Genomic DNA, 26,353 nt, shown 5'->3' with positions numbered 1-26,353 from the left:
GCTGCGATCACCTCTAATTGCTAAATTGTACGCAGGACAGGGAAAAAATGTCAGGGATATGGACTCCATTCCCATATTGCACAACACAGAAGTTCATCAGCTGGAAAGCCTGAGACTAGTCACATTCCGTGCACATGAAATACTACTACTAAATGATGAGGCATTAAAAAAAAAAAAGGCGGCTTGTGCATGTACACATACACACGTCACTACACAGAAAGATAGAAAGTAGATGTGACTCAGCTTATAATAATTGTTGCATTTATCTTTTTAAAGCTGTAACTTCAACCTTGTACAAATTCAATATATTTTGGGTATCTGGGAAATCGGAACTGAAAAAAGCCTTTCAGCCACTGAGAATGGTTTTATATAAGATGAGTCTTATCAAGTTAGGCTTCATCTGTCCTTAACTGATAAAATAACACTTGGTACAATTTTAAATCCTTCAAGCTACTACAACGTAACTACTTCTTGAGTCAACTTTGGGCTGCAGAGAATTAGCACAAGACACAATTAAATGCACTAAAAATCTGCTCAAAATAAAAAGGAGACATATTTAATAGCCCTGTCAGTTACCAAGATTTTTGAACATGTTTGCAGTTTACATTCACCAGACTGGAAGCACAACAAATCATGGCATTAGAGCATCTTACCTGCCTGGCTATTAACAGTCATAATCTCATAAAGGTTTTGAAGATAATTGTCTATAGAATATTATATACAGAACACCAAGGAGAAAAGAATGCAGGCTATATCTTCAGGATGCAGTATTACACAACCTGGCTTCCTGTTCCAGGACAATAACCGCATCTCTTGAATTTCTCAAAACTCAGATGTCAAAACTAGATACAGTTATGTTACTGGTAATCTCACTGCTGCAATGAGCAGCAAGATCAGTTCTGAAACATAAGATGTAGGAAACAGCTAGTAAGGTTTTTGCAATTATCAGCCCAATGACGTAGTAAAAAATGTTAAAACTAAATCAACCTGAGGATGCATTACTGAAGGAAGACTGAAGGTGAAGCAGGAAGCAGATATTCCTAGAAAGAGGAAGCCAAAATAATACTGGAGTGGCTGGAAAACAAACCGTACAGTAAGCTTACAGAACTTTACCCATGTACCTCAAGGAAAACAAAGTTAAAAGATTACTTGGTTAGTATGTATATCTACTTATACTTGGGAAGTGAGGGGTGCAGGTGTCAGTATCACAGACAAGCAAGATGGAAGTCAAAAGTTACACAAATTCAGCTTTTAGATCAGCAATTCTCTGTAAGCTAAATAGCAGACGACACTAGATACAGACTCATCATAAGCAATAGTAAGACCAAAAAAAAAAAAAAATCAGATATGGGTTGGTTTTTCCCTGTTTGTGAAAAAAGAAAAGTGCATATATGCTATGTAAGTGTTTAAGACCAAGGGTGAAGTGGCTAGACTTCCTCTTTTATATAAAAGGTGGAACAAGATTAAATTGACCATCTTGTGGCTCTCAGGTTGTGAAGTCCCACTCCCACATCAGGACATGCTACAATCCATAGTGTTAATGTGCTTATGGACACTATGGACAGCAGAATAATCCAAACCGACAGCTCTGAGAGAAAGCAAGCTAATAGGGACTGATGAAATCACGTTCGGGATTGGCATCAGGTCATCCTGCATGCCAGAAACAGCTCTACGCCAAAAGAAAGCAGCAGGATCCTCCAAGGGCAATTGTCATCTCCTCTCTGCAAAGATGCACATCTCCCACTTTGAGTCATGGTACACATTTTACAGCTGCAATTCCTACGAAAATTTTATCTGTGTGATTTGCAGGATGGAGGGGTGGGGTGTATTTTAGTTAGTCAGGCCAGAATACAAGCTCTATGTAACCATTTTTGAGAGACAAAAGTACCTCCAGAGGATGTAGGCAAAGAAGAACAGGAAGACTGAAAATTAGAAGTTTTAGAAAAACCAAAAAGCTTACATGCACATTTCAACCTGACGTATCTTTTCTACTAAGGTAAGATCTAAGACAGAAAAAGCAATCAAGAGGTTTTATATTAAATTTATGTCCCGATTTTTAGAAGTTAAGGTCATAATTATTATTTATCCTGATAGGACAGCAGTGGTATTAAAAAAAAAAAAAGCTACAGATTAGTTTCTGAACACCTCACGATCTGCTGAATATAAGCTACAATATGGAGAATGGTAACCTTACTCACATCATCATCACTGAGGGCTTGGGCTACCAACACCTCATAGCAGACGAAAACCTAGCTTTTCCTGTTAGCAGAATTGCTGCTTTCTGCTCTGAAAAGCTAAGATTTGCACACATCAAAAATCCATAATAAACATTTTTTTTCTGCAACACAAACACCAGTGTGCAATTGTTACCACAATACATAACAACCGTAAACAAAGGAAATTTACATTTTACTCAAGACTGTCCACCACTATTCAGCTTCCAGAAAGGCCATAACCCCTTATGTAGATTTTAGGTTTGATATATTTTACTCAGTACAGCAAGAAACAGAACAAGAGACAGCATCTAAACCATATTTTATGAAAAGAACATGGAATTACAAACAAATTCAAGAGATATTTCAAATAAGCACCAAAAAGGACAGTATATTGCCCTTCGATGTGAAGCCAAATCGTTTTCTGAGTGTTCTAAAAGAAGTTCTGAATACCTTTTTCTTGACAAGTACTTACTGATTTCGTTTTAACTTAGGTAATCAGCTTAATAAAACTGGTTAAAGATTAAAGCACTCCAAGTCACAGAGTGCACTGGTTTCTGCACAGGCTCTAATAACGCGAAACGTGAACTCTACAACGTAAGAATAGATTTAATCAATTTATTAGTACAGTGACCAAAAAAATTAAAATACCACACAATAACTAGGTTTTGGTCAGGTTTTTTAATCTTTCCCCTTAAGAAAAAGATTACCTCTACACAAAAGATCTTTAGATCAAGTCCACATAACTTCATCTTCTCTGGAAAATGCTGAAAAACATTCAAATACGGAATATGACCTTCAACAACAAACCTGCATAAAAAAAAATGAAGACCAAATCAAAATAGTATTTAGTATGACAAATCATAGAATCATAGAATGGTTTGGGTTGGAAGGGACCTTGTTTATTCTAAAATTAATATACAAACCAACTTCTGATTTGAAGTAACATCAGTATTATATTGCCTAAGCAATTCTACCTGAAGTTACACGCCCCTAAACGCTCCACAGGACAAAAACCAGTTCAATCATTTAACAGGCCTTTAAGTTCAAGCTCAGATATGATTGACAAATGATAACATTTTGGCAGTTAAGCTTACAATCAACAGGCTTATATGGAGTTTGTTCTGCACATTCTTCAGCTACGGCATTTCTAAAACTGTTTTAAGCTTCCTTTGAATGGTATGGAATTTTTTTTTCAAAATTCTAAAGCTTTAAGTAAATTTTACTTTTAAAACACTTTCTGCTGGAGGAGTTTGACTCAGGTAATGTGGTAGGGAGGAAAATCACAGAATGATGAGCAGATGCACAGAACTGAAACCCCATCAATTACAGCTGTACTCTGCCTTTTTTTTTTTTTAAAGTGTTATTTGTGTATAAACAGAAATGACTCTGTATGCTAATACAAAATAATTTTTTTATTTCCCCCAAATAATGAATTTATTGTTAAAAACTGACTTTGGCAAGTGGCTGACAGCCTTATTTGGGATTTTTCTCACCTTTTGCATATATATATGTATATATATACACACACACATAGATATATGTAAAAGCTGGGACTTAACAGCAGCATTATTTGGGATTTTTCTTGACTTTTGCATATATATATATATACACACACACATAGATATATATAAAAGCTGGGATTTAACAACAGCTACCAACAAAAAGCAAGCACCACACCAAACCCCTGCTCTTATCCAACACCTTAGCTGACATTCACACCAAGCAAAGTAAGCACTGAACAAGCATGGATCCTCACAAGAGAGCAGACATTAGTCTCATTTGAGATTAAAGGATATCAGTGGTCTCTCACAGCACTAAACTAGAACCACCTTCCTGTCCCCTCTTCTCCAAAACAATTTTGTTAAAAGAGTGTACTAAATTGGAGTAAGTTAACATTTCAAACAGAGAAGACTGTTCTTTAAATAATATGACAGATCTGAAAACAGTTTTCTCTCCTGCCAGGTGCGTTATCTGCACAATATCTCTCTGATTCTTTTACGTAGGTTAGGAACTTCTTGGTCTATGAACTCTGCGATTCCCCCTGGGGTTCCTACAGCGGGTGTCAGGCTGGGCCCTGCAGCTGCGCCCCACGTGGGGCAGTACCGAAACACTCCAGTCGCTAGCTGCATCCAAACCCACAAGCTGAACCACCGAGTTCCTCCTCGCAAAGCACAGCAATCTGCCACTTTCATTCAAAACGTGTCTGGAGGAAAAAATAAAGAACAAAAATAAGGCAAACAATGTCTTCGCAGACAGAGCAGCCACTGTTGAGGAGGATTCGCCTCCCTCCTGAGCCTTCAGCGATCCACAAACCCACCTTCCCTCTCACAGTCTGGTGCCCTAATCATCACTTGTTGCATGTTACGTAGTGAGTAGCTACCGAAGTTGACTAAAATTCTATTTAAAGGTTAGTTACTGCAAAGTCTGCAGTTACATCCTATTTTTTTAAAAGAACATTCTTAAGGAATTTTCAGTTTAATCAAAAAATTGAATTCAAACTGGGATTAAAATGAAAGGTGTGTTTCTTAATCAAAATTAGTTAGAATTAACCCATCCTTTGTAATGACTTCTGAAAAATAACAGCAATCTGAAGCATCACATTGACCAACACTTTTTATTCTGACGCTCTGTGTATTAGTCTCTTCAATGAACAGGTAAAAGTCACTGCTCGATCCTTGCTAACCTAACTGCACGATGCACATTTTGCTAACGGAATTTCAGTAGCTTTCCTCAACCAGTATAAACACCATTTCCCCAGTCCAAGCAGAGATGTGCACTGGTCCATGGACTCAGTGAGGTTATTGTCCAAACCCAGCACCAGTTGCTTGTCCATGCCGTCCTGCCCGACCTGCTGAGCCGCTTGCACGACAGCTCCCTAGCTCATCTGAGTCAAGAAAGTTAAATCTGAGGGATGGTTTCACAAAATCAATTGAGCCAACCTAAAAGCTCAACATAACTAGTCGTACTTTCCTCCTCCTGGTCTGGCTGCGTGTTCCTGTTGCTCACCATCCTCTTCCACAAAGGTAACTCAAACTCCTGACAACAGCAGCTGACTGCCCGCTACCCTACAGAAAGAAAGAAGGGTTTGTTTCTCATCATCTAATAAACCCAGGAGGCTCACAGATGGCTCCAACAAGTGCAGAAGTCAGCAGAGAGAACGGAATGCATCGCCCAGGCAGGAGGAGAGAAGACAGAGAAGCAAGACATTCCTCCTTCAGCAACAGTGACCCATTACTGGCTCAGCTGATGATACGCTTTGGCTGACACATGTTCAGGCGCAATCACACAATCAGCTGTCAGCTCTGAAGAGCTGGTACCAAGACACCGAAAGCAGCAACCTCCTGAGCCAGCACAGCAACAGCTGGAGGAGGACAAGCAACCCAGACCTTCCTTCGGGTGTGGCATAGTGGTGATCGCAGCCAAACCACCCTAACAGCTTGCTGCCTCCCAGATGGGAAATCCCACCTGCCTTTCAGCCCTCTGCCACACGCTCCTCCCTGCTGACAAAAGCACTTGTGTGACTTCTCAGACAGAGGATTAGATTGAAAACGAGCCTTTTGTTTCCCAGGGTTTGATTCCAACCAGACAGATTGCCAGACTCAGCTGACTGCAGGGACATTACTGCCAGCGCAAGGCGGAAAGGGACTGCAGTGAAGCAAATTAACCCGCGCTAAAACGTCCGGTGAAGCTTTCTTTTGCAAAATTAAGTTTTCTGCAGATCCACTTCTTTCAACTAATACACCGTAAGCTGGATGAATGCTAGTACCCAGGGCACCAATGTTTATGCAGGACCCACAGCAACAGAAACTCAGATCAGCTTAAACCAACGCTGGAACCACATCTTTACACTGCAAGAGACAAACAATGTCCATCAAAACGGCTTTTAAAAAAGAAAGGAAGTTTTCAGTAACTTGGCTGTACCAAGTCAAAGCATTGCAACTGTTTAAAAAATAATTACATCTTTCCTAGCTTGAAATTACTGTCTCTATACAAAAGAAATGCTCTTTTCTCTCAGGTTAAAAGTTGGTTTTACATTCTAAAAACACATGAAACAGCCTAAGTACCCTGTTGCGAATACAATGTGCTGATGATTCAGGTTTTTAACGCTTGCTCCAAAAGCCCAGATTTGGAACGGCACTTCAGAACAGTTTTCTTCTGCTGTTCTTCCAAACCTTTCATTTAACAGACCAAAACATTTGTAAGACTATATTGCATCAGTGAAGTGCTTGATAATTTGACTGGCAGACACAGTACACAGTCCATGTTCTTTTAATTACAGCAGCAGCATACATTAGTAAGCCCCAAGTATGAAAAAAATCCTAGGTCCTCTGCATGCTACGAGGAAGTGATGCATCTCTTAAAGCCACACAGTAATGCCACAAACTCATGACAAGTTTAGTCTTGCCAGCACAGCTAGGTACAACCCCATTTGAAAGGCACTGGTTCTCACAATCTCAAAGTCTAGCATCTTGAAACGTTTTCCCCAAGCCAACAATTTTATTCATCATTTAGATAAATAATATACCGCATATGAAGCGTGAGACTATTCACACTGGACAAGGATTTAATGTGTTGCATAAACTTGAATAGAAGGTTGTTAAAAATGTTATTTTTGAAACAAAATGTCCCTGTCAGAGGAGGTAATTGTAGTGTTTTTCTGCTAAGTGTGTCAAGTAGCAAGGAGGAGTATATTTTTGCTGTCGTAAATCCTTTAAAAGCTGGCAGAGTGCCCTACCATGGTGCCTAAGCATGTATCACAAGGGAGGGGTGGTAGTCAGCTGACTTCAGCGTAGGGAGAAAATCAAACTGAGGAAAAAACAAGGCAGAACTTTAAGCACAACTGTAATTCAGCTGGTTTAAATAAAACAATTTGCCTATAAAGATTTAAAAGGTAATGCTGAATACTTAATGTTTTTTTCTGCATAGTTTTCATCTCTGGTCTGTCACTATTTTGATCTGTGTGTCTTAATGCATGCAAAAATGTGAACGTTGTCTGATTTTTTAAACTTACATATTCAGAAGTTAGAAAACAAGTGTTTTATGGTAGTTCATGCAATTTAAAATTCTTTCCCCTTCTTCATCAAACTTGTGAAAGGCAAAGACCTTAAGGGCAGGGAGGGAAACATGATAATGTAATTACGGTCTCATATAACTATCGTATCACGGTAAAACTTTGCAATACAAATTACATTCTTTTAAACATCACTTTCTGCATTTAATTCAGTTCACATATTCAGCGCATTTAAAGTCACTGAATCATTGTGATTTACCCACTTTTAAAAGTATTGCACACAGAAATTGTATCTAATTAATGATGTCTTCTCATTCAAATCATGTTATCTCAATTTCGGATTATTAGTTGCTGCTTATGCCTTTCTGTACTATATTTGGTACTTGATTTTTTTTTTCCTCTCATTTTCCAGATTTTTTTACTGTTTTCATGTTTCTTCTAAATCCTTTCAAGCAAACGTGCTCAGCTTTTAAGCATCTCAGTACAAAGGATGTTCTCCAGGTTCCGAATCATTTTCATGGATCTTTTCTGCAGTCTCCAATGTTTGAAGTGCCAAATACAATAATATACTATTAATACGCAAACAACACAATCTACCTTTCCTCTTTAACAGGTGACTTTGAGAGTTGTTTTTTTGTTGTTGATTGTGGTTTTTTTTCAAAACACACCATCATACTAAGACAGGAACTCGTGAGGATGTACTTGCCTCATACGACCCCACATGCTTTCCAACGACAGTTTCCAAGATACAGTAACCAAAGAAGAGATATTTAATTTTTCATTTTTCTCTCCAAATGGGATGGGATGAGCAATAATCCTTTACTGTGAACCATTTGCTCGATCCCAGTAACTGTAATTTACTACTTGGATTTTTGCCATATACAAACATCATCAGACAGGATTTATATACTTATTTTCTAATAACTGACAGAAATAGAGTACTCTATGGTAGTTCTGACTCTGACAGCATTTCCTTAGGAAAACAGTAGTCAGTAATAAATCTTGGTATTCTAAACTACTTTTGAGTTCTACAATTTCTTAACCTACTCAATAAATACATCTGTAGTGCAGGATGCTAGTTTGAATTCTGAATACTGTGGCATTTTGCTGAACAATTTACAAGCATCTTTTATGCAAAGCATATCCACTTATGCAAATATGCAATGGTTTGTGCAATGCTCATCGATGAAGGCAACAGCCACCCCCTAAAGTTAAATCAAAGGGTTAAACATTGTTTTGCATGGAAATAAATCAGCTAGTATTGACTCCTGTACTTTTGAGACATACAAACCTCCCCTTTTTTAGAAGTACTTGCAAAAGAGCATTCTTCCATACCCATTCTTCTTGGAAAGCTTGTACAAAGGTAGAAAAGCGCAGGTGGAAGTTGGCACCCCAGGGGCAGAGAGGCCACGATGGAAGATCAGGCTCAGCGGTAAACTTCCCTTGCATTCGTTGAACTTTCAACAGCAATACCAGTTATATGCACCACAGGTGAGGGAGATGTACTCACTGCCTTGCCTTTTAGCTCACAGGTTACATATTTGAAAAATAAAAATTAAAGAACTGAAATCTATCATATCAACTGAATTTTTAATCAGTTTTTCATTTATTTTGTCCAAGTTTTCAATTTGATTTGCAAACATACAGTTACTTGAGTCTTTCTGCTCCTTAAATTTTGGCAAAGTAACATTTTTTCACCATCTTTTTAGAAATACCCAATATTTCAACACTTGTTAAAAAGGAGTATCATCATACAAAAGGTCTTCCAAGGAAAACTCAACAATTCCTGAATTTAAACTATTTAGGCCTGATCTAAAATATTTATTGCTAACAAGAAAAGTTGATGAATTATTTTTCATTCCTTCAGTAAATAAGGAAAGTGTTCATAGCCTTGTTGTAGGGGGGAGAAGGGAACTGCATTGTCAATAATAGTCTGACTGTCTCCATTTAGCATCAAACTCTCGTATTAGAATATTTTATTTCTACTATATTAAAAGCTGTATTATTCTGAACTCTGATAACCACAGATACAAAGATATGAAGACAAAAAAGGACTTCCTATTTTAATTTCTGTGCCCAACTCCATTGCGTGAAGCCACTTAGCTACCTTTCAGATCACTATACACTGCTGGCATTGTTTGTATGATGACACTGACATAAGTCCTGGAGAACGTTTACTCATTTAATTCTGGCATGCTGACAACAGCAAACATAGCAGAAGTGTGACCATACACACCTCCAGTGAATCTTAAGATATTCTGAAGGAGGAAGAAAAAAAATTTCTTTAGCTTCAACATATTGTCCCTTACAGGTCTTTGAGACCTTACAGGTCTTGCTGCAATCAGCGTTCTCCAAAAGCAGCTACACGATTTGTTATGCCAAAGAACAGGTAACTAAACACAGAGAACTTCTCACTATTACTGAGCAAATTAGTAAGAGTGCAATAGTACAGATGTAATTTTGAAAAAAAATTATAATTTATAAAAGCAATTAATACTTCGCTAGAGACTGTTCATACCTTAAGAGATCAGATAATGTCATTGGTTCTCTCAACCAGAGTAGCGCCATGTAACAAAATGAAAGGGTCATTGGCATTGTCATCCGCAGCTTCTCCTTTTGGTTCTTCATGAAATAGGAGCTACCATCTACCGATCCAGAGCACACAGAGATGCTTTCTTGGGTTTATGTTAAAAACAGAAAAGAAAAAAAAAAGTAATTGCTGTGATATACACACAATCCATAGTATACACAAAACAAGATAAAGGAACATACGAGGACCCTTGTTCAGCAACTAGTAACATTCTGAATTCTTTACTTTGAGTAGTTTGGTAGTTTATGTGCTTTTCCACTAAACAGCTTAACTCTAATGTAGTCATCTGCCACAATATGAGATGACAAGCTGTTTCATAAACTGCTACTTCACTTGACTAGACACTGGATCATATGAAGAGACAGAACTGCCTCTGGTACCCATCAAAAGAGACCTTTTGTTGGGAGCTGCACTTCAACCTGGAATTCTAGGACAGTAATTCCTATACAACATATAACTAACAGCACTTATGAGCTGGAAATACTGTTTTCCATTTGAGAGATGAGGGACCAGTGGGGAAACAAAGGAAAAACTGATGTACTTAAATCAAATGTCTCGGAGTTAGAGATTAAAATACAGTTTTAAACTTCAACACAGTCAGAACTTTAATGAGAAAATGATTTACATTGCAGAAACTTTACTGAGATTAAGGTGGGTATCCATCTGCCATACAATCTCTAACTTTGGAAGTGTAGGTATTCTTTTAAAACAACATACCTAAATTCAATGAAAAAGAAACACCTTCAGAACAAAAACGTAGCAAGTGGGGAAGAGGGTGAAAAGAAAACAAACAACAAAAAACCCAAAACTTCCTACTTCCTTACTGAGATGAATCACTAAAAACTAAGAGAAGCAGCAATGAGAAATTTAATTTCATAGACGATTTATGAGTTAGGAACCTTTTCAGCAGTTAAACCTGGAGTTCAGCAAGGAGGAAAAAAAAAAAGAAGAAAAGCCTCTCTTCTCTACATCGTGACCCAGCCAGGACAAACAAAAATGCATTTAAAACACACCAGCACAAAATATCAGCATCAATTCTGTAGAGATTTTCTCACTCCGTTTCCCCACAGACTGTTCACTTCTCCAGACAGGAACTGTGAGGGCTGGATCCACAGCTCCCCAGCTGGGAGCTGCAGGGCCATGGCAAGCAGCCTGCAAAAAAGCAGCTTCAAACCTCAGAGAGCTTGGCAGCTCCACGGTTATGCAGGCAGGTGACAGCCAAGCCTGCAAGGTGACAGCGGTCAGCAGCAGAGGTCCAGAGCCCACTGACACGCAGCATGAAGACGCTGCAAATGGCGTGCTCCTGAGCCAGAACTGGTCTTGGATGCCACCTACCGCCAGGAGCACTGGGGACGCAGCAACAGCTTAAAAGAACCGGCTCAAACATACACCTCGTACGGACTAAGACAAGATCTAGATGACAGCAGCCTACGAGGTCTATCACATATAGATGCATTGGAGAACAAAAGAAGGAACATCAGTTAATCCTCTTAGTCAGTATCACCTTTTACATGGATACTTGTGCTTAAAGGCAGCTTCACAACTGAAGCTTCATTATTAATTTCACATTCAACTCAATTTAAAATAATCCTCATTATATTTGTGGCCTTAATGATGGCACACAATTTCCTTTTGTTTCTTTCAGCTTATGCAAGGCATGACAACACACAGTTACACACACATCTAATAATTTAAGAGTTTAATAGGCTTCTCTAGCAATATCTCAGTGCTATATTCAGTGCAATTTGCTACTAAACCTACATAAAAATAACAAAAAAAAAATGCTTGCCGGTTAGACAAGCCTCTTGGGGGGGGGGGGGGGGGGGGGAAAGGTGTGGAGGTTTCCAGTCTGTAGCAGTAACAGCTCAGTAAAAACGGCACAGAAAAGGAAACCTATGAATCCTCACAAGAATTCATAATTGACTAGAACACATTTAGTATTACTTGTGTTAAATTTCAATGTACACAACAATTCCTATGTTTGTTTGATTTCACCAAAATGTACCTTTAATGTCACTGAACTCTTAATGCATTTCAAGTGCTTTTAGTGAATATCAGCATGACTACTTACAGCTGAATTCAATCTCCGAAACAAGAGACCAAGAAGATGTTAAATTATGGCCTGTTTTAAGACTATCTAGCTGTTCTAGAACTCTAAGAAACCTAACTGTAAAAGGCACAGATGCCAAGGATGAAAAGATTTCCTCCAGATACCAAAAAGGGGAAGAAAATTCCATGGAATATTTTCACTGAATTCTTTCCTCTTCATATACTACATATTTGTGTAACACCTAAGATGTATGTGTACATACAGTGACTCTTCAGCTGAAAATTTTGTCATTGTAATCTATAAGGATGAAAAGTGCTCACGTTATAGTCACAAAAACTTGCGTCACCATTTTTGCACCTTTTTCCCCTCTCCAATTCAGTTTGGATTTTTAAAAATTTCTTTTAAATTTATTAATTTTTTTTAAATTGATGCAGATCAAGTTTTTCATTGTTACCATTTCTAGATTTCACAAAATAAAGAGAAAAACATGCAAGAACAAGATTGCATTCTTCTAAGCATAGACAGGCAAAATCACAGAAGAACAGAAATGGGACATAATGAGCATAGTACGTAACAGGGGAAAAAAACCCATTGAAACAGACAAAGGAGGAAAAGGCAAGCAAAGAATAAAGCAAAAAAGAAAAACCATCACGAGTCTAGAATGCAAGCGAAAGCTTTCCAGTGTGCCTTGAAATGTATTTCCAATATCAGACACTGCAGCATTGTCTGTCATTACACTTGCCCAGTAGCACCAAACACTCCAATGTTCTATAACATTTTAATTAAAACATTTAGCATTCTGTAAATATTTTCAAGTTGATATTGTGAACAGAAAGGAGAAACTCATGGAATGTTGAAAGAAGGTTTTTGATAGAAGGGGTTATAGGGAAAGTAGTAAAAAGAATGCAGACAAAAGGCACAGAAGTACCAAAAATACTGTAAGGAAAAAAAATAGAAAGCTAAATATATCTATGGGATAGGAAAAAAAATATATATTCCACCCCCCCAAAAGAACAAGCTAACGTTTCTTAACATCAAAGTCACGACTGACAGCTCTGGTATTAGCTAAACAAGTGCTTATTCTTTAAACCTGCTGTGTTCGTGACCATCCAGCTTTCCAGATATAGCAGCAATTTTTTCCCACTCCAAACAGAAGGCATAGAGCAAACTTGTTATAAAATAGAACTTCCTCCTGCATTTCCCATTGTATTTCCAGGTCCTGTTCAACTTTCATCTCCTTGGTTGGGGGTTTGGGGAGGGGGGACAGTCTTCTGTTTCTGATAGAATATGAAGTACTCCAGTGGCAAACAGCACTGAAAACTTTACGTTTTCCAACCAGTTCCTCCAATTCATTGTACATGAATACACTTTATATATATTTATTTATATTAAAAAATGATACAAAGATGGCTTCCAGATAGTTCAGTTCATTGCTCCTACCTGAGACCTTGCTAGTCGACGAGGCAAGGCTGCAATCAGTCTGTAGATCACCCTGACTTTCAGAGACAGACAACAAGTGAAGCAGGCTAGGTCTCTCCGGCTCACTGTCCACATCAGTACTGCTCTCGCACACCTGGGTTTTGTAAAGAAGTCATTGTATTATCTACTGTTAGTTACTGTTTCAATCTGAAGAAGCCAAATAAAGCATGACAGATGCAAGATCAACAGTAAACGAAGTTTAAACCCAAACTGTTCGTATTTTTACTTTCTCTAAGAATCACCAGTACATATTGAAACGCTGCAAAAAAGTATTTTTAAAGGATTTCTCAAGACAAAAAGACTTCTAGTGATTACATTACATTTCAATCTGCTACAATGACCAGAAAGTTGGCAATACACAGAATCAAAGCTTGATGAAATAACTTCAAGAGAGCAGGGAGGAAAGGATGGTAGCTGATCATGCATCTTGTATTGTAATTTCTGCTCTTTCTATGAACATAGACAATGGCATTATCTATGCCGCAGATAATGCCAAGACAAAGCTGTATTTTTAAATAAGCAGTTTTCCATATTCTCTCAAAACAGGAAAAAAAACCCCAAACTAAATGGACACGTGGAACCCTGTTTAGAAGACATCCTTCCCTTTATACTGAAGCGACATTAATACAAGCTACCTGTGTAGCTTGAACAAAGGTTTCTGTTGTTGCTTTTTAAAGAGATACCCAACTTCTCATGGGATTTGAGCTTTTCACTTACTGATAATGCTTTGACAGTTTCACCAGCTGGTCTGTTGCAATACGCCTGTTTGCTCTTCTGTAGGTAACGCCTCCAAAAATTGCACAGAATTTCATCCTGATAAATACAAATGGATAGTGATCAGCGCATAGTTTACAAGATCATTCATTGCTGAAGAGAACAAAGCATAATTTCTAACTCAGGAATCTGAATAATGTTCCAGCTCTGATTTTATTAACTGTGATTTATAAACCATGTTTTGAAATTACCAGAGAAACTAAGTTTGTTTTCCTGTGCTCAGTGTTTTCAGACAGGGAGTTGTTCGATTCACTTTAAAAACGACAGTCTTTCAAAATAACACCTCCTGTAACACCCAGTGTGTACAGCTCACACTGACATCTACATACCTTCATTTGTGGACATACTCCCAGTGCTTCTAAAGCTTCAGCCTGTTTCTTGAGTACAACCTGAAAGCCTTCACAAACATACCATTCACATTCTCCATCTAAGTAAGATAAAAAAAAATATAGTTTTTGTGTTTGTACTATGTTGGGGTTTTTTTTAACCTTATAAACTTATTTCCACTTAATATCCTGTTCTTTTGGTATCAGGACAGAGACATGTCTCTATCAAATAATTTTTGATCCTAGAGCATAGACCAGCTACACCGAATATTCCATTAACTTCCATTTATTCACAGTCTTAATCAAGTAGAAAAGCTACTGAACAAGCACTTTTCTCCACACGTTTCCCAAGAATAATACATTTCACTCTAATTTCTAGTGTGGCATTTGTAATTAAGGGGAGTGTGGCTAAGTGACCAGTTTTAAAATAACTGAGAACCTGTCATTAAAAAATGAAATATGATCCTTTTTTTTCCCTTCCCCGGCACAGAAAACTGGAACACCTTACAGTGGCAAGTCAACCAAAAACCAGCCAATACCACCACATTCTTCATCATTCTCTCCCACAGAATCATACACACTTAAAGGAAACAAACTTCCTGAGATATTCAGAGTTTCTAGCAAATCTCAGCACAGCATGCATTTCTTCAGGAATGGGCCTTCTCCAGTCTATTCATTATTCCCTCAGACTGCATTACATTTACTTTTCACCCTTACCTCTCTATATTTACAACTCCTTTCCTGTAGGCTTTTGGTCTTAATTGTCTCTGCATTTCTCAACCTCCTTTTCACTCCCTGTTCTTCACTATTTTTCCTTCCAATCACACCTTGCATCTCGCCATCTTAGAAGTTGTCTGCCCAAAGCTTCTGCCTTGCTTTAATGGTGTTGGCTTTAACTGTTAACTATGGACACAGCTTACTCCTATAAATGCATGAAAAGAAGCTGCCATAGTATAATGTAACTGCACTCACAGAAGGGACTGTATGAAGCTAAGGATTTCTTTCTTAAAAAGCCTGGCTAATGAAGAAGATGTCTAATGACTTCCCTAACAGGAGAAGGAAAAAGCACTAAGTGGTACACAGCTCAGACTTAAGGAGCAACACAGCATAGAGACAAGCGGAGGTGTTAAGGCTGTTCCCCTTTCCACTCCTCCCTTCACTTCTCCACAATTGTTCTTTTCAAAGGAATGTAGTAATCCACTGCCACACCAGTAGAGCGCAGATAGGTCAGCGTATCAGGGACAAAGATAACCCCATGCTTCATTCAGCACTGCAATGCATTTTTGCTTTTCGAAAGTGGCCACAACAGTAAAACATCTATCCAGCCATCACAGTATACATACACAACTCCAGCAGCAGCCTTACCATAACATCCTTACAGCATATAGCATCATACGTAATGATCACTATTCTTCTGAATCATCAAATTAGAAGTATAGAAGTGACTATGAATGAAAGACATAATACAGCATCTTAGCTATTGTAACTGCATGAAATCTCCTCCATGCAGGTTTGTGTGTAGGCTACAGGGCCAAGTACCTGTACCGCAAACCAGACTGACATTCTAAGAGCTGGACCACCATCACATCTCACTTATAAAGACAGGCAGCTTTTCCGGTTCTGTGATAGCCATCACAAGGAAGGAACACAGGCATCACCACACCTGAACGCATGCCACGAATATCTTCAGTGAGTATTGGCTTCCACAAATCAAAGTGGCAATAAGTAACATATATAGCTCTGTTCAATGCAAAAAAACCCCACCACCACGTTCACAGAGGTCACCTGCGGCTTAGGAAGTCACTGGAGTTGGGACCGCTGAAAGTTCTGATGGCGTTTGGGGAATGTATTTTGTTCCTGTTCTCACAGTCTTTCCTAGCGATCTGCTTTTCATCACCATCAGGGACAGAGGGCTACGTGAACCCTGGCTGAGCAGCCACCCTTGGGCAAAATACAGAGAGAAACTCATACGTACCAGTTTTTTCCTGCTTTCTTAAACCTTTGGAGATTGTCTGTATTCTTGCATTGGAAATGAAATCAGTGTTTACAACTTCTCTAGTTCTCTGCAAAACAGTAATATACCTTAGCAAAAAAAAAGCCAGCCCTACCTTGCATAGATTACCTTATCATAAAACATAAAGGAGGAACTTGTTCAACTTTCCCAAACTAAAGGGAGACAGAAATTCTGAACATTCAGAAATTGCAAATATAGAGAATTACTATCCTGGACATACAGGTGACGTGCATCAGGGTTTGCCTACATCGGTACTGTACTGAAGTGCAGCAGTACCCAGGCAATACCTCTAAGGCATCCAGACAGCACGGAGGCACTACAGCAACACAGCATCTTACGATGGCTCATTTCAAATTTTGTCATTTCAAGGAACATTAGTTTTAAGCAGTCTCAAGTACAGCATGAAAAAGGATCGCAATATTGCCTTCAACTCCTAATGCCAAGGAGGAAATCTAACATTTTCTTACTATAAAACCAAGAAACGATTAAAATAAACTTTTTCCAAGGCCAGCAGCTTAGCTTTTTACCTCAGTAACATTGTGGCAAGATCTGCAATAAAATCTGCCTCCATCGGTGAGACCCCAGTTCACTTCTGAACACTGGGCGCAGCGTTCATTAAAATCTCTCTAAAAGGAAAAAAAAAAACAAAAAAGAGTTTCACACGTGTTCCAGTGAAACGAACGGCACTATTACCAGCCTACTGCACAGCTTTCGGGATTATTCACAGAGGAGAATATTTCTGCCCTGTATGTTAGCTCTGATTGATAACGAGTCATCATCGCATTTGCTATCAGCCACAGATAACTGTGAGCAGGTAATTTTCGCTGGCAAGCTCTTGTGTACAGGAACACGAGTACAAGGGGAATGAGAACCCACACCTGGCACACACGACATGGCTTGGGCAAAAACCCACCCATCAGAAATAGAAACAGAGACAAAAAGGTAGAGAGCGGGACGATGAAAGTACAAATAAATTTCTAGAACTGCGAAGAAATATCCCGCAGCGGAGGAAAGCCGGCACCAGTCAACGCCGCGACGGGCCGGGAGCAGGCAGCCTTCCCGGAGAAACCGGAGGAGGCAGGAGAAAAGAGGGAAACCGACGGGTGAAAACACAGCGCGTTCCAGGGGCGCCCCACGGGAGCGGGGCGGGGCACGGGCAGCTCCCTCCAAGCCCGGGTGGCACGGCCGCGGCCCCGCACCGGCCCCCGGCCGGGACAAAGCGCCGACCGGCTGCCTAGCACCGGCCCCGCGGCCGCCTCGCCGAGGGCCCCGGCCCGGGCCCTGCCCGGCGGGGCCAAGCGGGGCAGGCAGCGCCCAGCGGCGCCCCCCGCCGGTTCCCCCCCCGTCCAGGCCGCAGCCGCCGAACGCCCGGCGGGGAAGCGCCTCCCACGCGGCCGCAGCCGCCGCGCTCCGCCAGCTCCCTCCGGCCCGCCGAGACCCGCCGCCCCCACCGCTCCCCGCGCCGCGGAGCCGCCCGGACCCCACCGTGGCCTCCTCGTCCATGCCGGCAGCCGCCCCGGGGCCCACACCGCGGCCGACCCGGCGAGCGCCGGCACCGCGGGCCGGCCTGGAAACGGCAGCCCGGGCACTTGCGTTCCGGAGGGACCGCGCGGGCCCCGGGGGGCGGGCAGGGCACCGAGCGGGCGCGGGCCCCCTCCCCTCTGAGGGGACGGGGTCTCTGGGGCGGCGCGGGGTGCCTCACCGCTGAGGGGACGCGGGGCGCCTCGCCTCTGAGGGGACGCGGAGCGCTGCGGTGAGGGGACGTGGGGGCTGCACCTCAGAGGGACGTTGTGAGCTGCAGTGAGGGGACGTGGGTGCTTCAAGGGGACGAGGCGCTTCAGTGAGGGGACGTGGGTGCTGCACCTCAGAGGGGACGTTGTGAGCTTCAGTAAGGGGACATGGGTGCTTCAGTGAGGGGATGTCGTGAGCTTCATTGAGGGGACATGGGTGCTTCAAGGGGACAGGGGGTGCTTCAGTGAGGGGACGTGGGTGCTGCACCTCAGAGGGGACGTTGTGAGCTTCACCAAGGGGACATGGGTGTTTCACCTCAGAGGGACATTGTGAACTGCACTGAGGGCACGTGGGTGCTTCAAGGGGACATGGGTGCTTCACCCCAGAGGGGACACTGTGTTTTGCTGAGGTGGTACGGGTGCTTCACCTCGGAGGGGGGCTGCTACTGCCTGTACAAAAGGAGGCCACAAGAATGCATTTAACTATGTAAAATGTTTGGAGATCCTTGAATGAGGGAAACTACAATTTGAAATTCGCTTTCAATTAAAAAAATAAAACCCCAAACCTCCAGATCTTGATGTTGGTCTCTAATTTCTTGCACGCTAATAATAATGTGTAAAGATGTCTAAACACTGAGTTCTGTTATTGCAGTGAATTTGCCCACAAAATTGGAGAACAGGTTTAGGCCCCTTAAAAAAAAAAAAAGTCCACAAAGTGAAAGCATGGGAAAAAATTAAAGCTAAAATATACATAGAAAAAGGTGAGGCTGCCTTGACAGCTGTGGTTACATTGATGTTGGAGGATATGTACAAAGCTAGAGGGGAACTGTTGTTCAGGGAAAAAAGTTATTACTCATACCAACTGTGATCTCTTTTTCGGTGTGGGATGAACATTTGTAACACCCATTAAAGAGAATTACGCATGTAATTCCTGACATGTTAAAAAGGTGATTGTCAACCTCACAGAAACGTAGCTAATACTTTGATGGAACAGATCCTACTTGTGATTTTAATTTCCATATTTTTTGTCTGTGGAAATACTGTTCTGGGAAAGCAAGGCCAATTCGTGTGACAGAAAAGAGTTTGATCTTTTCGTAATGAATTTCTAAGATGAAATACTACTTTGAAACAAATCAAGGTGGCTGCATCTGTGATGAGGCAGGAAGAGGTGTGTTCCGGTTCGGGAGATAAGGCAGCGCTCCTATGGTGCTCGTGTGTGACTCGCCACTGTGAGCGGGCAGTGGGCCTGCTCAGTGGGTTTAACTAAATTGAAGAACTTGTTTAAATTAAGCATGGAAGTGACTGCTTTGATGGGGCAGAACCTCGGAGTTAATTACAGCTGGTCAAAAAAAAAATGTTACAGAAAGCATAACCACAGGACTCTGCCCACTTGTCAAAACCAGAACACTTCATATCCAGTGGCAGCGGCTGAAGATAAGCACAGCAAGAAGAAAAGGGTGGGTGACTGCGCGGGGAGCTGTATTGGTGTAATTCTCGGCATGCTGGTGTAACGTGCCAGTGAAGTTTTTGAACAGGCAAGCGTTTACACTCTGCTCTTGGACAACCGACGCTGCTTTTCTGAGCTGCGTTTTCCATGCAGGTGAAACAGAGACGTGAAAAGCTACCAAACTTCGGAAGGGCTGCTACGGATGTTACTAGTTACTTATTAGTATCCAGGCTCTACATAAATGCAGAGCTTCTATCAGTATTTCTTAAGACTATCAACTAATTAGTGCAGACTAGTAATCTAGTAGCAAAAAATCAAAGCATAATAGGGGTAGCAAGTCTTACATCTATTTCTTAAATACTTTTTGAAATGACATGTATAAAACCGGTTTTTCAACATATAAACTCATGTGTAACCTTTGTCCCTAATTACAAGTTACCCAAGCATACTGATAGGGGTATGATAATTTCAAAGCCAGGAGACAGACTGTCTTCCTGCTTCGGCTCACTTTTCTAATTAAGATCATTATGCATAGTAGTCAGATTGATTCAAGGCTTAGATAAATAATATGTCCTGTTGTTTCCATTGATTTGAATTTTTAATGAACTGGGTTCCATTGCTGATATCGCTTATCTGGCTCTTGACTGCAGACTTTCTACACGTGAAAACATAAAAACTACATATTGGACTGAAAGACGTGTCCCTTGGCCTCTCCTTCAGGATACTGCTCGTGAGATTGTGCTGGCTCCAGGATACGAACTTCTGTAGCAGAGATTCTCCCCAGAGTCTTTACCTGTTGTCAGACAGCTACTGCAAAGAGTTGGAGCAGAAAGGCAACCTCAACTGCTGTAAAGATTGTGCAGATCAACACAGGGCAGATCTACCAGATCCAAGTTCATAGCAAATATACATAGTTATTAGCACCCACAGTTCGATTTTTGCACCATCTCTCTATGGAAGAGCTCATGTTTAAGGACAGACAGAAAACGAAAGGGAAATTAGGAAAACAAGAAGCAGATGGCTTTGCTCTAACTGATCTTTAAAAGAGACCACGCTATTGAAAGGGCCAAGGGGAAAAGCTGTGCCAAGCAGAAGTGTGGTGGAGGCAAAGGTGCGGAGAGACAGTTGTGCAAGGAGCCGGCGGGAGAAGGGACAAAGGTGGGAACAGGAGCAAGGCGCAGGGGTTGCAGCAAGCTCAGCTGGGGAGGGCAGCCAGGGAGGGGCTGAGCTCAGCAGAGCTTTGAAGGAAGCGACAAGAAGAATGGATTTAACGTTACAGCTTAGACACACCCAGCGTCGCCTTGTGATAGTGTTTATTACACAGCCTCAGCTCTCAAATTTTGTTTTTTAAATACATTTCTAGCCGTGGAAAACCTGAAAATACGACCTCAAACATCCAAAGCAACAGAAAGCAGGCAACTTTTTTTTCCGCATTTTACTCAGGTTTTCTTAAGCTGTTCATAGGATGTGAGCAGCATGAGGTTGAATGTTTGACTACCAAAAGCAGCAATACTGCACCCAGAAGGGAGAGCAGACTTATCCAGTCTTACGCACCGAGTTTGGGGTTCGCACCGTCGGCTTCTGCTTTGCACGTAGGCTGCAGCCCAGCCCATCTCACAGAGAGAGGTACGCTGCAGTGCCACAGTCTCGCTCCAGTTTCACGTGTGACTCCCCGTGCCCCAGAGAGCTGGTGATCATCTGCGATCATCTAACTGTGGGTATTTGGAGACACAGACCACAGGGGAGGACCTCCCATTCAGGTACTCTGCTCTAGGAGGTAAAATTCTTTAGGTACAACCTCCTCATGTGATCTGAAGCCATGCTAACGTGGTCAGCAGTGAAGTGATTTGGGACGTCTGCTTGGGGATGCTGACCTCCTGGCTGGAGTTGAGTAGGGACCTCATTGTGGGTCCTGGCCTTCAAAGGCAGGATCTCTTTCCTGAGGAGCACCAGGCTGCTTTCCCCCTGTCCGTATTAGCAGAGGTCGCACTCCCCTGTACCTGGTGACTGTGTTAACCTGATCTGCGGAGCTACAGAATAGGGGAAGGGCACTTCTAGAAGAGAAGGTGATCTTAGCAGCCATAACTACGCAGAGCAGACAATGGGTGTTTCAATGTCCTGTTTCTCATTCCAGGCGTGTACAATGCCTTTATTTTCTCCTTTTTCCGATCTTATTGAGCAACTAACATGAAACATTCCTTCAAATTGTAATACTTTAAGTGTCAGACTTTGTCTAGTTTCCAGCTTTACTGGAAGAAAAATACATGGCATACTGAAGGGGATCTTGGTTCAACTATAGCCTTGAGCGTCCGTAGAGCCCTGAAGAGCATTCTCAAGGTCATTCTCAGATGTGTTTAATCCACAAACACAGAGGTATTTTTACAGGAATCGAGAGCCACCTTGTGGAGCTGGGATTCATGAAGGGGCTCCAAATAATGCTGCTGGGCGCAGCTACTCACTGCTAGGAATTCAGATGCAACGGGATCCTGGAGGTTGTTCATCTGGTCAACATGCCCATGTCTGCACATATTCGGTGAGTGCACAGTACACAGCTTCTCTGCTGATTATAACTGGGCAGCAGAGAAATATAGTTGTGGGCAGTGGCAGGCAGGAATGTAAGACTCACAGAAAAATGCAGAACACAGCAGAATCATGGGAGCAAAGTAATGTACTCATTATGTCCTACACAGCCTTGGTGGTGGGGGTTGTTGTTCATGGGCCATTTTTCACCATATAATTAATTAAGTCCTCAAAACTGCTGATAAGTTTTGGAATCATTATATGTAGACTTCTGTCACAGGCTTATTTTTTTCTTTAGTCATTCATTAACACTGAGAATCAGGATTGCCAGGGGCCAAATACTGGCCCATGCTCCATAACCTGATAAATACCAAAGATGCGATCACTGACAGACATTATCCATAACTGGAAGTATTCACCGGTCATTCTTTCTGCACAGAAGTGAAGAGTAGTCTTGGATCTAAGGCTGCAGTAAGGGCTGTGAAATATTTCTTTTACCATTTCTCTCCCATCATTTCTCACGATGAACTCTGAGCTACTTGTCAGTACCAATACGTGGATACCAGCACATGGTCTTACAAAAAAAAAGAGGTGTTTGATTTTTTTCAGTACCTTTGCACAGGTACTGCAGCAGCAACTTTACCTTCAGCACATATTGTCATTAGGTGATGTCTTAAAAATGTATTTTATATAAGAACAAATTTTTTAAAGTCTCTCTAAGTGGTAGACCTTAAACATCTAAAAACTCACACAAAAAAGAAGGGACTGTGATGCTAGAGTCATTCTCCAGGTGCTAGAGAAACCATTGCTGAGGTAAATGGTTGGTAATCTGCTGGTAAACTGCTGGTGATCAGTCTGGTTACTGAATCGTGACACGGTCCAGAGCAGGATTTGAACGCTGAGCAGTCTTACATGCTTTTACCCATCTTCTAGTAAGCTAAGTTTCAGCTCCAGAAGCTTTTTTAATTAGTTACACGCTAGTCGAGCTCTTAAGTTAAAATTAAATTTCAAAAAAGTTACCACTTTCAAAATCCTTGTTAACCAAACGCTCATTAATATCCCAAAGCATGCTACAAAGCAAGTAGCATGTGAAAGCAATCGTGAGAAGTCATTCTTTCTAGGTCAAGTCTTAACAAACAAGCCCTACATATCCTTTATGCTTAATAGAGTTTAGTTTCCCCTTTTGTTCAAACATTGTTTTGGTAAACAAAAGATATCTATTGGTATCCTTAATGGTAGCTTCAGACTGGTTTAATTTTTCCCCTAGTAATTTAAATTTAACCACATATAAGATGACATGTGGTAAGAGGAGAAAATTCATAAAAAAGACACAGCAAGGCTATGGCAAGGAGCCCACAACTTCTACTCTGGTTTCTAAAATATGGAAATATCAAAAAGCCCTGCAACTTTTCCTATCATACTTCATTCCATCATGCTTCCAAGAGGCCGTAGTGCATGGAACCGTAGAGTACTGGGAGCAGGTTTCCAATACTTGTTTCAAAAAACCATGCTAGTTGATTCCACATTAGAATGCATAGAGGTGAAGGAGAGCCAAATCTAGAAGAGATAGAAATGAGCAGAATACGAGCTCCTATTTTCAGAATGCGCCCAAGCTTTGGACTCAAATTTTCACTTCCCAGGTTGTCTCTGTCAAAAGGAGAATGCAGCAGCATTCAGGAGAATCCAGAAGAACCAGTAGGATCACCCTAGCTAGGATGCTGTACTCTTCCAAACTGATGTGCCTGTTCAAGGATACAAAGGATGTTTGATAAATGCCGTGCTAAACTAGATATGGTCCTGGCAAAGTGAATGTTCTGCCAATGTTCTGCCAAGAAATTAAGCCGAAAATAATATTTAATATACCCTTAAAATAAAGAAAAATATATCTTTCTCAATTTCTGTTCCCCACCCACAATACACAGCTTTTATGATAGTTTTTACCGTAATTACTTATGCAGGATTTTGGAGTTTAAAAGGAGAGTTGAGAAACATATAATTTCTGTTCTAACTACAACATTAAAAAAAAATTGCAACTAAATTTCTAGGACCCCATGCAGTTCATGACTGGTTTTTTAAAATCACAGGGGGAGGAGAGCTATAAAAAGTAGTTGTGATTCCTATTGTAATAATAAAAATTAAAATACAGTAGAACAGAGGCATAGGTTTTCTTGGACTTACAATCTCATTTCCCCAGTGGCTTTTGCCCTCCTTTTCTCAACATCTATTTCTTTGTCCTCTCTTTCTGAAGAAAGAAAAGGTCACCATCCCTATTCAAAACTTGATTAAGCCCATAAGTTTCTAGGCAGCTTCACATCAGCATGAATATATTGTGCCCCAGGAAGGTTCGGTGATGTTTTAGCTCACCTGTGCGCTGGGGCATTTGTGGTGGTGCTGTTGCTAAATACACCATAATGGCAAGGGAATAGAGCAGTGACGGTTCCTTTTTGTCTCACCCCCACGTAATACCCTTAAAGCAACTTCTCTCTGTAGGTACACAGAAGGGTCACAGAAGAAAGCTTTGGTCCTCCAGTGCTGAAGACTGCACACATCTTTCGTTCAGGTATCAGTTACACAATGGAAGTATTAAAAGTGCAGAAAGGCTCTGGCCAGGACTAAGACGTACCTGAGACTCCATGAGGACGTGTCTGAGTACAGCAAATTGTCTTGCAGCCCTGTTTTATCAGTACAGTTCTAGCAAATTTTAGGCTTAAGAGGATGCATTTAGCAGTGACAAAGGGATCAAGCATTATAATTAGGAGAAAAACAGTGAAACCGATTTTTAAGAGCTTTTGTGCAAGGAGGTTGAGAACTGGAAAGCTAGGGATGAGTCATGCTTTTTTTCAGCTTATTGATATGTTAAGAAATTTTAGCTTTTAAACAATATAGTCTCTGCTTGAGGACAGTGATTTAATTATGATAAAATTGTCCAACTGGTGGCCTTTTAATGCCATTAAAAGTCTTAATTGTCTTCTGCACTGTTTGTTTTCCTGATTTTAAACATAACACTATTTGGTCTCTCCTGAAGGTATAAACTTCAAAATCCCATCCAAAGCCCATTAAAGACAGTGGAAAAAATTCACTCATTTCAATGGATTTTGGATCGTGCCCTCCTGGACACTGACTTGGACTAGGTGTATGCATGTATATTGTAGCAATTATCACAGATGAATGTAGCCTTAGCTCACCCTTGGGAAACAGAATTATCGCTGTCACCACTTGCAGATGGATCTGTAGATCTGCGTGCCACGAGTTCTCTTAGTCACAGAGAGCCTCTCAGCGCATAATCCTGCAGCACGTAATCCTGGAGCGACAGCTTACTATTGCATCAGGGATTTCTTTCCCTGCTGTATCTTTGTTATTTACTTATTTATTTATACCTTCTTTTCTATTCCTGGCACATGAAGAACTTGAAAGTAATCAAATTTCTTACAGTCCCCAGGTTCTTGGGTCAGTCTGCACACAAAACATTTCATGTTGCCTACAGAGGTTTAAAAAAATAGTGATTTTCTCTCCCTGTCCCCGCTGCCTACCCAGAGCACCTCTTCAGGTGAGGTCTCCTCAGAAGAGACTTCGAAACCACGAAGGTGGGATGCAAACCCTCAACAGATGGAGGGCTCCAGGAGTCCCACCCTCACCCTGAGGAAAAGCCAGCACATACCTGTGTGTTAAAGTCATCTTCACTTAGTGGTCTGATCACGCTCTGAAGGTAACTTTTGAAATCATGTGGCCTCATGGAGTAGGGATTTGGGGGTTGATTTTGCGCAGGGATTTTTCTTTTTATGGTAGCCAGATAAATGCTTTCTTTCTCACACAAATATAATGTGTAGTAAAAAGGCCACGTGCCCAAATTACTGATGCCTTCACAATCTTTGTTCAATTTTTTCTTTATAGCCACACACATAAGACACTACGTGCTAATTCAAGAGTGTGTGCAAGATAAGGAAGGGATAATGTAATTAATCCTACTAATTTAAAAATCCTAATGCACTCTAAGTATCCTTCACAATCGCTGGAAAGGAAGAAAAAGGAGATCTGAAAGTCAGGCCAGGAATCTTATTTTCATGTTATCCCTGTCCATATGACAAAGGCAAGCAAACCCAAACAAAGGCATAAACAGCATACACCCATCACCAGAATTGCTCACACCATTTAGGCAATTTAGAGCAGTAAACAAAGATAAGCGATCTGCATAGAAG

The 26,353-nt window shown here is 41.0% G+C and overlaps 1 protein-coding gene across 2 annotated transcripts in view; it reads right to left on the bottom strand.

Moving 5' to 3' along the window:
• TAF1B (TATA-box binding protein associated factor, RNA polymerase I subunit B) overlaps positions 1-18,029 on the bottom strand; it is a 50,517-nt gene extending 32,488 nt beyond the window's left edge. For both annotated transcript variants that reach the window (XM_075414826.1, XM_075414827.1), the window contains exons 1-8: positions 17,946-18,029; positions 16,988-17,086; positions 16,422-16,509; positions 14,450-14,547; positions 14,064-14,159; positions 13,308-13,440; positions 9,746-9,902; positions 2,924-3,023 (exon numbers count right to left, since the gene is read on the bottom strand). In XM_075414826.1, coding sequence (XP_075270941.1) covers positions 2,924-3,023; positions 9,746-9,902; positions 13,308-13,440; positions 14,064-14,159; positions 14,450-14,547; positions 16,422-16,509; positions 16,988-17,086; positions 17,946-17,963 — 789 coding nt within the window. In that variant the 5' untranslated portion in view covers positions 17,964-18,029. The remainder of the gene's footprint in view (positions 1-2,923; positions 3,024-9,745; positions 9,903-13,307; positions 13,441-14,063; positions 14,160-14,449; positions 14,548-16,421; positions 16,510-16,987; positions 17,087-17,945) is intronic.
• Positions 18,030-26,353: the final 8,324 nt, after the last annotated feature.

The sequence above is a fragment of the Opisthocomus hoazin genome, chromosome 2, assembly GCF_030867145.1.
Source record: "Opisthocomus hoazin isolate bOpiHoa1 chromosome 2, bOpiHoa1.hap1, whole genome shotgun sequence".
Classification (NCBI taxonomy): domain Eukaryota; kingdom Metazoa; phylum Chordata; class Aves; order Opisthocomiformes; family Opisthocomidae; genus Opisthocomus; species Opisthocomus hoazin.
Note: the sequence above shows the minus strand (reverse complement) of the source record. Positions and strands in the feature narration are given on the sequence as shown.